Here is a 12865-nt window from a genome sequence, read left to right as displayed (position 1 = left end):
GATCTCATTGAAAGTAAGATCTCCACAAGGGCTCACACCCTCCGCAGCAGCAGATCTAGCCAAAAAGTCAGCCCTTTCATTACCCTCAACTCCAACGTGGGAAGGGATCCATTGAAAGTGAATTGTATGTCCTGATGAAAGAGTATGTAGTAGACTCAGAATGTCCAGGCTGGTCTTGTCGCCCACATTACTCCAATTAGCGAGGTGCTGAATTGAGGCACGACTGTCAGTCAAAATCCAGATTTCCTGGAAACACTCCTCCCGCTGAACAGCACACTGCAGACCCTTCCTGATAGCAATCAGTTCTGATCTAAATACTGAACAGAAATTCGGGTTTCTGATTTTAAATTCCAAGGCCCCAGAGGGAGTAGGAATGAATACTCCACTGCCCGAAACGCCATCTTCTCCCCTGCTTCCATCTGTATAGATTTTCAAGGAGAAATGTGGTATATTATGTATAGTTTCCAGGGCCATTTGTTTAACTAGGTCCGGTAGATCTGAACTCTTGATCACACTAGTCAGGAGCTCGTCATGGAAATAAATTCCCTCAAGCTCCAATCCAGCTCCTGCGTAACCCAGGAAATGTGTTTCCACATCGGAGGGAGGTAAGTTCAATGACCTTGCATAGGAGAAGGGGCTATGTTTCTTCAAACGAGTATTATCATTCCATGCAAGAAGGTAGGCTGAAGTCCGGTGTTGTTCTCTATAACTATATAATTTGCTAAAATACCTTGTAAGGCCACACTGTCTTCTTTTTGCAAGGGCAGGCAAATTGCTCTCAAAGAGCACTATATCATTTCGACAACTATGTCTAAGTCCGGCAATAATTCTAGCTGCGCTAAGCTGTACTCTTTCAAGTTTATTGAGATTGGTCTCTGAAGCACAGGAGTAAACTGGGAAGCCGAACTCCAGTACTGGTCTAATGATAGAAATATAGGTAGTACGAAGGGTACTGGCCTCCGCACCCCAGTTTCGTCCAGAAATAAATTTGAGAATATTGAGCCTCTTCCTTGCCTTAATTGCTTGGCCTTCAATATGTTTATTGCTTGTAATCTCTTGATCTAATGTGTATCCAAGATACTTAGCATTTTTAACGTAACTCAACTGGGTTCCGTTTATGGAGATCTTAGGTTGGTACCCATATAGATGTCTATTAGTAGTGAAAAAAGTTGTCAAAGATTTTGTAGCATTAAAGATTAATTTGTGCCTTTCAGCAAAGGCATGGGCTTTTTCCATGGCACGGTTGAGTCTGAGCTCACTCTCTCCGACATCCGAGCCGGAGCTCCAGACAATGATATCATCAGCAAAAATTCCGATTTCAGTGTTTAGCTAATTCTTTTTCAATGCCAGTAATGTACAGAGAAAACAGGACGGGACTCAACACTGATCCCTGAGGTACACCCTGCCCGAGGCCCAAAGGTTCGGACAGGTGATTGTTGTATTTAACTCTAATGGATCTGTTCCAGAGGAAATCAGAGATCCAGGGAAGGGCTTTTCCTCTTACATTAAAAAGATTGTGGAGTTTGGTGATCAAGAGCTGGCGCCAAACTCTGTCAAATGCACTAGACATATCCAACAGTGCGGCAACAGTGTGGTTAGTAGGTTTCATGTTCTGCGCGTCCCGTATTCTCTGGGTGACATACAAAATCTGATCTATTACTCCATGACCTTTTCTGTACCCATACTGCTCACTCGGAATCAGGTTATTGTTGTATAAGTGAATGTTTAGTCTGGCAAGAATGAGCCTCTCCATAAGCTTGCAGACAAAGGATGTTAGCGCGATAGGTCTGTAGCTCCCAGAGATACCAGTGTCTTTTCCTGGTTTTAGAATGGGGATAACAATAGCTCTCTTCCATTCTCGTGGAAGACGACCTATTTTCCATGAAAAATTAAAGATATCTAGGAGTTTCTGCATGCCATGAGGTCCCAGATTGCCGATCATGAATCCATGAATGCCATCAGGGCCTGGAGATTTACGAAGATCCATTGCCCCCAGGGCTAAATTAAGTTCTTTCAAGGAAAACTCGTGGATAAAAATAGGGTCACCAGTGCTAGAGGTCCGACAATTATGGATCATTCTTTTTGAACTGGCCTTGATACCAATATCATTTTGGTTAAACTCCAAATTGCCCACTCTTTTATAGAACTCTCCCAAAATGTTAGCAGCAGTTTTATCATCAGGAGCAGCCTTGCCCTCTGAAGTCAGCACAGTGTTGCACGGCATATTTTGTGGCTGATTATAGCTGAGTGATTGAGCAAGTTTCCAAAGTTTTGTGTTTGGGGTTTTGGCATCGATGCCACTGCACATGTTAGTCCAAGCTTCTCTCTTGAGTTTAATATTATATTGATATTCGAGATTCCTAAGTGGCCACACAAAAGCTCTTAGATTCTCTGGGAATATCAAGACTTTTCCGGAGTGTCACTGGTGCTCTGCTGGAGAGCTTTCACCTGAGCACATTCTATCTTGTTTGGGTTTTACGAAGGATGAGGTCCTTAGTGACCCATTGCTGTTCTTGGATTTTTTGCAGATATTTGGATTCATGGGGGTTGTTTAGCATTGCTAAACATGCCCGAGATAAGTCAAAAAAAAAAAAAAAAAACAGTTTGTTTAGTGTGTAAGGAGGGTGGCATAAGTTTTGAGCAATATTTATTATCCAAAAGTTTCTAAACGTATGTAAAGCTTAGCTAGTAGTCAAGCAAATGGCTCAAATCAATCAATTAATAAGTAAAAGAACATGATGAACTAGAACTTAGAAAACTTACAGTTGGGGCAAACCTACCCTGCCAACATTGCTGTAATGCGTTGCCTTCACAATGCTGCCAAGTTAGGTTTGCTCAAACAATAGTAATATTAAAAAATGGTGCCATTCTATGTGAACAAGTACATAATCATCAAAAAAAATCCTTAACTTTGTAATCTACTGTGCGAATGATTATTCTAAACAGTTGTAGCTATGTTAACAATATTTTATTTTGTATAAAAGTTTCTTTTTATTAGAATGGCAACACTTGAAAATTAGCCATTACTACAAGATTTTGTTCTACTGCTATAATTTTCATCAGAAAATTATATGTTGCTTTTGTAATTTTGTCATAATTAAATTTAAATTTAATGATTGTAAATACTCATAAATTTTTTTAGAACCAAAGTCATTATGTGTATATTATTCATGAATGAAATTATTAAGCACATGAACATGAGTTTCCAAAACATCTATGTTATTCTTGCAAATCTAATAAACTGTCAATTGCTTCAAAATTTAATATTTTCTTCAATTTTTATCTTTTTTATTCAAAATAAAAGTTTAGAAGAAGCAGCTTTGATTTGTTATTTGCATAACAGCATTGTAGCATGAGTTACCATGTAGAAACTCATGCTACATTTAGAAAGACAAACAGGAGACATGATCATTACAAGAAAACAGAAAATATTCTTTAGTTTTGTACTATATTATGTGAATAATGTTAATATTTGTTTATAAAACGATTAACTGTGCCAAAAGAAAATATTTAGTGTTTTTCGAGTGGCAACAGTCTAGGCGAAAGAGTGTTTTTTGAGTTTTTATTGCTAGCAACCATGTAATGTATCTAAGTAATAAATATGAGTGGTTTTGTCTGTAATAGTGCTCGTGATGCTTCAATTTCTATCAAATAAGATTTTAAAAACATTTCAGGTTATGGGTGCAATATCGCTTTCCACTCCGTAATGCGATAAGTAGCAAAAATCGAGTTTTTTTTCGATGCATTAGGCCTAAGATTTGGATTTGCCAAACATGGATACAGCTCAAGTCCAAATAAAACCTCTCACTGGGGAGCGTGACTGGCAAGCATGGAAGTACAAAATTAAGTTTATTTTGAATTGCCATAAAGGTGCATTGGAGGTAGTTTAAGGAGATTTAATCTTGTCAGATATGCTAGCGGAAGCAAATGCCGCTGCTCGCACGAAGTACGAGTCTGACATGAAGGACTATCAAAAAGTCAATAACAATGCTATGGTCGTCTTAACTAATTCAATGGCAGCAGAAACTCTTCAAAAGGTAATGCATTTCGAAAATGCTCGAGAAATTTGGTTAGAATTACATAGGTTATATGAAGCATCATCAGAAAATCAACTCTATAATATATGCATGCAGTTTTTCCAGTTCAAGTGGAATGACAGTGAGGATATAGCCCCTCATCTTTCAAGGCTGAAAAATCTATGGGATGAGCTCAATTCTGGATTGCAGAATAAAGAGGAGGCTGAATTACCAGAGTTGCTACTGAACTGAAGATTTTAGATATATTACTTAATGATTTCATATCATTTCAGTCTAGTTGGTTGCTTTTAGGGGAAGATAAAAGAACTGCAGACGAACTGACTACTCAACTATGTTCCTATGAAAGGGAATTCGAAAGTCGGGAAAAAGACGTGTCAAGTGAACAGGAAGCTCTTGTTCTGAAAAATAGAAAAGGTAAACAGAATGCTTTCAAAGGAAAATCAAGCAATTGCAACTGTCACGAAAAAGGCCTTGGGTCAAAACGTGTCCCAAGTGGATTGCTGATGGAAGGCTACCGAAACCTGATTTTAGGAAAGCAGTCAATTTGTGTACTGCAACTACTGATTTCAGTTGACTAAGAATCATATACATCAGTGATCTTTTCAGATGGTTGGTACCATGGAGCTATTATCGAGGGGAGATGGCATCATGCGGCCATTCATCGATGAAATTTTTAAGTGAATACTTAATCACTTAAAAATTTCATCTCAAATGTGTTATGGTCTAACCACTGTCCAAACAAGGAAGCTAGCTTTTGATTATGCTAAATTCTTAGGAAAGGTACCATCAGTGTGGGGGAGAAAATAAAACTGCTGGAAAAGACTGGCTTTCGGGGGTTTTTGTATAGACATCAAGATTCATCCATCCGAACGCCTGAATTTGCTTTCATTCTTATTAAATAATTTACATCGTAAAATTAATACGTTTAAGTCATCTTTATAGCGGGTCAAGAGCCAGTAGCTTTAATAAAAATAACACAATTCCTTTTTTTTTTTGAGAAACTTGAAAGTCTGCAAAAGAAATACAAGTTAGAACCAGCAGATATCTATAACTGTGATGAGACAGACTTAAGTATAGTGTCCCAAAATTATTGCTGAGCGTGGAGTAAAACAAGTCGGTCAGATCACCTCAGCTGAACGAGGTCAATTGATAACAATGTTGAATTTTGTAAATGCCAGTGGAAACACAATCCCTCCTGTCTATGTAAGTCCTTCCTCGAGTAAACTACAAGGAATTTATGCTAGAAAGTGGCGGGTAGTTTAGGTCTTGTTCATCCTAGCAGGTGGATGACTGCGCCAAATTTTTTCAAAGCAATGGAGCATTTTGTCAAACATACAAAATGCACAAAAGAAAAACCAGTACTGTTGATTATGGATAATCATGAGTCATGTAAATATTGAGGTTATTTCCTTTGCAAAAGAACAGGGTGTTGTGCTGTTAACATTTCCACCACACTGTAGCCATCGTGTGCAACCCCTCGATGTATCAGTCTATAGTCCATTTAAAATGAGGTATCGTATTGCTCAGAATAACTGGATGACTAACCAGCCAGGCAAAAACATTGCTATCTATAATATTGCCGCCCTTTCAAATACTGCATATATTTCTGCTTTTACAAAACATAACATTATATAGCTGGTTTTCAAAAGACTGGCATGTACCCCCTTAACAGAGATTTTCACTGAAGAGGACTTTCAGCTTCCGTAACTGATCGTCCATTAGTTACTGCCAAGTCAGCAGCTGAACAAGATTTTAGTGTTCCTTCAACTAGTTCAAATTTCATAAATAGCCCTAGTACACCAACAGAAACATTTGCAATGAACAAAGAAGACTCTCACAACTATTCACCCATACCCAAAGCATGTAGAGGAAGAAAACACCAGAAAAACAAGTCATTAAAGAACAAGAAATAGCTAAGACAAAGAAACAGAAGAGGAACAAAATCAAAAACAAAGTGATCTTAGACAAACAAGAAAACAGCACTGACACTTGATCGCTTAATGATGAAAGTGATTCATTCATGGATGAAAGTGAATCTGATAATCTAATGCAGAATCTCATTCCAGATGGCCTAGAAGATGATTTCATTTTGACAAAATTTAGTGGGGGAAAAAAAATGATATGCTATGTTGCTCGAGTTTTAAAAAACAATGTTGAAAATGTTCAAGTGCAATTGCTGAAAAAGAAAGAAAACACCTTTTTGTTTTATTACCCTGATGTTCCAGAAATTTATATTGTCGACTTTGAAGATTTTATAATGAAACTGACGAAGCCTAGAATGTTGGGAACTGAAAGGAAAAAAGGACTTTTGTCATTTGATGTAAATTTTGGTCAATATGATGTAAAATAAGAGTTGACTAATATTTTTCCTTACCTTTTTTTTCCCCCATTTCAATTTGAAAAAAGAGAAATATACCTTCCTACATTTGTGATCAGAAATCAATGTAACATTAAATTTTTTTTCAGTGTTAAGTGAATTTTTTTTACTGGTCCCATTCATCCCCAGTTTTGTCCCATTCATCCCCTTTATGGGGATGAATGGGACAGAATACATGCACTGTTAAAAAATATTTTAGCTATATAAAATGACAACAAATTGACTGAATTCATTTATTTATGTGTCACAAATAGTTGAAATATTTGTTTAAAAATTGTTAGATAGCTGAAAAAAGTAAAATTTGTGGAATCTTTATATATTAATAGGCAAGCCGTTTTCTTTCGGTACCGATTCGGCCTCTGTTTGTGAACCGATTTCCTTCATTCTTTTTTTGTTCAGTAGCTATTGCCGAGTTTTAGTGTCATCAATAAAAATTTTTGAAATCGAACGCTAATTAACGGAGATATTAATAAAAAACGCATTTTCGTCTTAAATGTCTCTTTCTACGCGAACGGATGGTTCAATTTTTTCGAATTTGATATGGCTGAAAAGGTCTTTAAAAAATGCTCCTAACGAAGAAAGGGTCAGGGCGCCCAAGGTCCAATAACCTAAATCCACTAGAAAAAAAGTTATAAGCGTTTTTTAGTTAGCGAAACTCAAAAATTTTAATTTTATCTCTTTTCCATTGTTCAAATTCCTTGTTGGTGTTGGGCTAAAGCCTTTATTTTTGTTTCTTAAAGGATTTCATCAATATTGTTAAAGAGAAAAAAAAAATAAAAAAGATTTGTAACTTACCTTTTGCCATTCCGGAAAAACCTTGCACGGGGAATCCCATCCACCTGCCACCGACACTCAAATGTGTAAGTTTGAATCGGAAGTGATCGGGAAAATTAGTGGCACGCTATGATTGGTTGCCGCCATTCGGCAGAAGTCGGCAAACTTCCGACAGAGCACATGTTAATTACGTAAGATAACCTGTTGAGGTGTTAGGTGCCGAATATCGAATAAGATAAGGATTGAGCAACCTGCAAGCTGTGTTTTTTCGGAGTTGAGCTGCTCTTGCAAGATGCAAATGAGGTAACGTCACATTACTACGAGCACGGTCGGATCTGGCAATAAATATGCGGACCGATCGTAGCTCACTCTCTCACTCATCCTCTCGCTTGGCGTTTGTGTTCGTTCATATGTTTTGATAACGTTTTGGCTTCCGGCCTCTCTGGTGAGGTCGGGTATTTGGATTGCTTCCTCGTTGATGCCCCCACTTTGGAAGCGCGTGCTGTGGTGATGTTCATCACAATGAAAAGTTATTATTGTTCAAGTTAAGCCAGTTGCTTAGTCTTCAGAGATAAGGGAAGGAGCGAGTCCATCTACATGGCTTACCTGGATGTGGTGAATTGGTGTCCGAGGCATGAACTGATTACCGAGCGATTATGACGAATTGCGGTGTTGTCCTTCTGCCTATGCGGAATTCACGGTAATAAGCCGATAGAACTTTTACATCCTGCGTGTTCATCTTGATTCAACTTGGACTAACTGTACGACTTTTTTGACTTAGCATACCTAACATTTTTGAGGACTAAACTATTGTGTTGCAACTGTTTTTACTAATGCATGTTTAAATAAATGTTTTCCAATGTTAAAATGATTCATGTTTTATTTTCTTCGGGCAGACCACTTCCTCAAAATTCAGTTGGTAATGAGTTGCCTAATTCTCAGCTTAGCTGTAGGCTACTAACTCAATAAGATCTAAATATATCCAACAGGTGGTAGCAGAGTTGTGTGGTTGATCTGCCCGGAGAAAATTGAATCATTTTTTATTATGGAGAAGGATTATTTAAGAAGTTGGGCTCCCATAATTGGGCTACCTGGTCAAAAGACATAAAAATGGTGCTCATAGAAAAGGATTTATGGGAGGTTACCCAAAAGAAACAAGAAGAGGAATTAACTAGTGCTGACAGAAAAAGATGTGGCCAAGCTTTAGCCATCTTCTATTTAAATTTAGAAAAAGACCTAAAAAGGCTAATTGATGATTTGAAAGATCCTAGTGAAGCTTGGAAAGCCCTTAAGACAAAGTTTGAACCCCCATCTTTGGCCAGAGTGGCCGTGCTATGGGAATCCTACTTCTCTTGCAAAATGCAAGAAGGTGAAACGGTGGGATTATTCGCTGCAAGGTTGGGGGGAATTTTTAACCAATTAGTCGAAAATGGATATATCACAGGGTTTCCGCTACGGTCGCATTTTTCGCATAATGCGAAAACACCTTCTGAATTGCGAAAATAAAGCAATGCATTTTCGCTTTTTTGCTCAGAAAAAAAATAAATTAATTTTTTTAAAAAAAGAAGAAATCTATGATCCTAAAGAGGAAGCATGTATGGCGATAATCAACTTAATCTTTTTAAATCTTAGCTAAGATGTTTAAACTATAATTAAGTTCAATAACTATTAGTCTTATCTAGCATTATGTCCCCCCAATAACTGCTTTATTAGGAGGAGGAGACTGCAACGTTCTAAACACCAATCGTGTTTTCTTTTTTTATTTTATGTTTTAAAAAAATAGCTGTTGTACTTATTTCTTCAAAGATGTCACAGATGAAATATGAATTTTATTTTCAACTGGAGATGAAACACACTGATGCATATATAAATATATGAGAATGTGTAACATTTTAGCATTTTGCTAACATTTTCCCCTCAATTTTAGCTTTTATGCTAAAGAATTTTTGAACCCAGCTTAAACCCTGATATATCATGGAAGAAAAAATCAGAACCTTCCAATTGATACGACATTTACCTTCAAATTTCAGCAGTATTGTTCAAGCCATCTACAGATGGGAAGAAGAGAGATTTACTTTCTCTAAAGTGAAAAACGAACTACTGGCTGAGGAAAGCAGGATTAGGTATTTGGCCAAAGAGCCTAATGTAGAAAATTCGGCAATGTTTTCAAAACCCGGAAACTCCGGAATGGCAAATTTCTGGAGTAAATTCCTTTTTAAGAATAAAGTTTGTTACATTTGTAAAAAGAAAGGGCATATTGTGTCGAGGTGTTGGAGCCAAAACAAAGTAAAACACGATAAGAGTTTTAAATTCAAAACCAAAGAAGACCCTCAGGCAGGAATGTTTTGTTCTGTAAATGAAAACGAAATTTCTGCAAATACTACCTACCCAAAATCAGGGGCCAATCCAGGATTTTTTTCTCACTACCTATTTTTGTGAAAGTATTGCATCATTCTATTTTTGTGAAAGTTTTTTTTATCAGCATTGTTTTTGTGAAATTTTAGATGCATCCTAATTTTTGTAAAAGAAGTAGTGGAACAAGTGAAATTTTAGTTTGAAAAGTGTAAAAGACATCTAGTATTTTTAACAAATTTTGTTTTTTTTGGGGGGGGGGGGGAGCTAAAAACCTAAGAAGTACAAAAAATACCACGGTAATTTCAGCTTAATGATCTATGTACTGTGTACAATATAGGAAATTATGAGAAAAACGATTCTTCAAAACTGATGTTTAAAGATTGCAATAATATTGCATAAATACTTTGGTGAGAAACAGCTAAAAATTAGTTAAAATACTACAAAAGGGTTTCTATTTAAGCGATTGTTCATATCAATCTGCTTATAATTTTATTTTATGAGTACATTTTGTTTTAAAGAGAAACAAATTTTATATTTTAAAATGCGAATTTGTGAAATTTTCGATGTTTTTGTGAAGCTACTGATTTTATTACTTGATTATTGTGAAAGTACCGATTTCAAAACAAGATTTTTGTGAAAGTACCGAAAAACGGTAGCAAAATCAGCCTGTATTGTGCCCTGAAAATGTGAGGATACATGGCTATTGGACAGTGGCAGTACATCTCATTTTTGTCCAGATAAGTCATTGTTTGCAGAATTAGAGCCTGTTCAAAACACACAAATGGAGGTAGTTGTAGGAAACGTGAAGAGTCAGGTAGAGGGCATTGGGAAAGTAATTTTTAAAATTGAATCAGATGGAAAATTAGTTACTATCACCCTCAATAATGTTTTCTATGCTCCAACACTGCGACGCAACCTAATTTCTGGTTCCTGTATAGACAGACAGGGCTATAAGCTTAAATGGTTGCCCGGAAAGATCTGCATTTTTAATCAAGAGAATGTTAAACTATTTACAGCAAATTTAATAAATAAACTTTATCATGTCAAACCAAATTTTTATATTGATTGTGAAAATGTTAATTATACAAAAGTTTTTAAGACCAAGGGCCCATCTGAAGGGGCCAACATGGTCAGTGTTGACATGGAGAAATGGCATAGAAGGTTTTGCCATATAAATATGGAGAGTATCACCGAAACAAGTAAACTCGGTGCAGTCCAGGGACTAGAAATTAAGAAGGGGCAAAAACCCAATTGTGACCCTTGTCAATTGGGGAAAATGAGGAAGTGCTCTTTTAAATCTATGCCAGAAAGGCGTACTAATTTCTGCACTTCAATTGCTCTACATGGATCTCATGGGACCCCTTCAGACTGAGTCCTTGGGGGGAAAGAGATATATTTTTATAATTATAGATGATTTCTCAAGAAAATCATATGTTTTCTTTTTAAAAGCAAAAAGTGAGGCATTTAATGTTTTTGTCAATTTTCAAAAAAGGACTGAAAGATTCCTGAACTCAAAAATTTTGGCTATCCGTTCCGATAACGGAAAAGAATTTGTTAACAAAGATTTTGAGAACTATCTCACCAATCAGGGAATAAAGATAGAGCGGACCAACTCCTACACCCCACAAATGAACGGGGTTGTAGAAAGATATAATTTAACCATAATGAATGGTGTGAGGTCTATGCTCAATGATTCTGGATTGGGGAAATTTATTAAATCTAATATAATTATAAAGCTTTTCTAGCTACTTTGCATTAATTAGATTTTACTCTTTGCAAATATATGTAAAATTTATGAAAACACTTGGGGAAAAACCAAAATTTTCAAAAAAACATTTAAAAAAAAAACACTTAGTTTAAACCACAGTTGAACCCATGGTTTAAGCCAAACAACCCTTCATTGGAGGTCTATATTACTATTCCAATGAGTTCAAAATTCATCACGCGTGTGTCAGTGGTTCTTCTTAAAACATAATTGGTACTCGTTAGTCGTTACTTGGCCACAGCGCTACTCGGTACATCTTGGTGCAGAAAAATCACTGGCAAATTCATTAAATGAACGAAGCTCGTTCAAATGAACAAGTTGAATGAACGGATCAAAAGAATGAACGATCCTCTGATAAAACGATCATTAAAAAGAAGACATTGCCTCCACCCCCCCCTTAGTGTATAACACCTGCCTTCAATTAATCATAGTAGTCAAAATATAAGTAGGTGAATGATGGTGCAGAAACATAAGGCAATCTATAAGACATCTGTAACATGTTAACATAATATCAATTATGCTGTCAAATCATGCATCAGGAAAGAAAAAAATATCAATATATATATATATATAAGCAGAACTCCAGATAAACAAAATTAGCCATCCACAAAATTAATTTTCTTTTGCTTATGGAATAATATATTTATTTACTATTCACTTTTTTACGACTTTAAATGTAGAGAATTTTAAAATGTTAAATGAGAGTGCATTTGCATTTCCCAAAATGGATAAACATTTTTAATTTTAAATTGGCTTGAAATAAAAATACAAATATTACAGTAAAATTTTAACCATTATTCGGTAATCGGCCGAATTTTCGGTTGGAATTCTAACCGAGTATTCCGTGTATCTCTACTATAACCCTTTCCACAACCAGAAATTGGGCTGATTGCAGCACACATGGCACACAAAATAAATAAAATGGATTAATATTTGAGCAACAATAAACTTACATGAAAAGCAATTGTTTTCAACTTCTTAGCAACATTTTTTTGGTGCAATTCCGATTGCCTATGGCCAAAACTAGCAATTTTATATCCGCCACAAAAAGAACAATTTCTGCAATTCTGCTGCGAATCATTTTTAACTTGAAAAGACATGCTTGACTATAGATCAACACACAACAGCTTTGCTTTCAAAACTGGTAACTCATCTAAATTTATGAGTTCATGAATATTTCATACGATGACAAAAAAAAATTAAATTAATTATACAAAAATTAAACCATCGTTATAACAACTCGTTAACGTGATTTGATGCACGCTCGACTCATTTCATTTCACTTCATTTACAGCTAATTGGAAGGCACAGTGTTTAGCTAGGAGGAATAGAAATTGAGTCTCTACTCTCCAATTGAAGAACCAGTGGCATAGCCAAGGGAGGGGACGATGGACCCCAGAGATCCTGCATACTACGTATAGAGGATCTCTACTCGAGCTAGGCTCAACGAAATATTCGTTTCTTATGTGGTAATATTTATTCATGTGAAAATTGTGTGTAGTAACATTTTTATTTATTTTTTTTTTTCGTTTCGTTGCAAAGGCTGTATTCTTTTTC

The 12865-nt window shown here is 36.1% G+C and overlaps 1 protein-coding gene across 1 annotated transcript in view; it reads right to left on the bottom strand.

Annotated features, from left to right (window-relative positions):
• The window catches only part of LOC129229823 (uncharacterized), a 100906-nt gene extending 88371 nt beyond the window's left edge, over positions 1–12535 (bottom strand). The window contains exon 1 of the mRNA XM_054864197.1: positions 12262–12535. Within this exon, the coding sequence (XP_054720172.1) occupies positions 12262–12408 (147 nt within the window). The 5' untranslated portion in view covers positions 12409–12535. The remainder of the gene's footprint in view (positions 1–12261) is intronic.
• Positions 12536–12865: the final 330 nt, after the last annotated feature.

Source organism: Uloborus diversus, chromosome 9 (assembly GCF_026930045.1).
Source record: "Uloborus diversus isolate 005 chromosome 9, Udiv.v.3.1, whole genome shotgun sequence".
In the NCBI taxonomy this organism is placed as follows: Eukaryota; Metazoa; Arthropoda; class Arachnida; order Araneae; family Uloboridae; genus Uloborus; species Uloborus diversus.
This window is presented reverse-complemented; position numbering and strand designations above follow the sequence as displayed.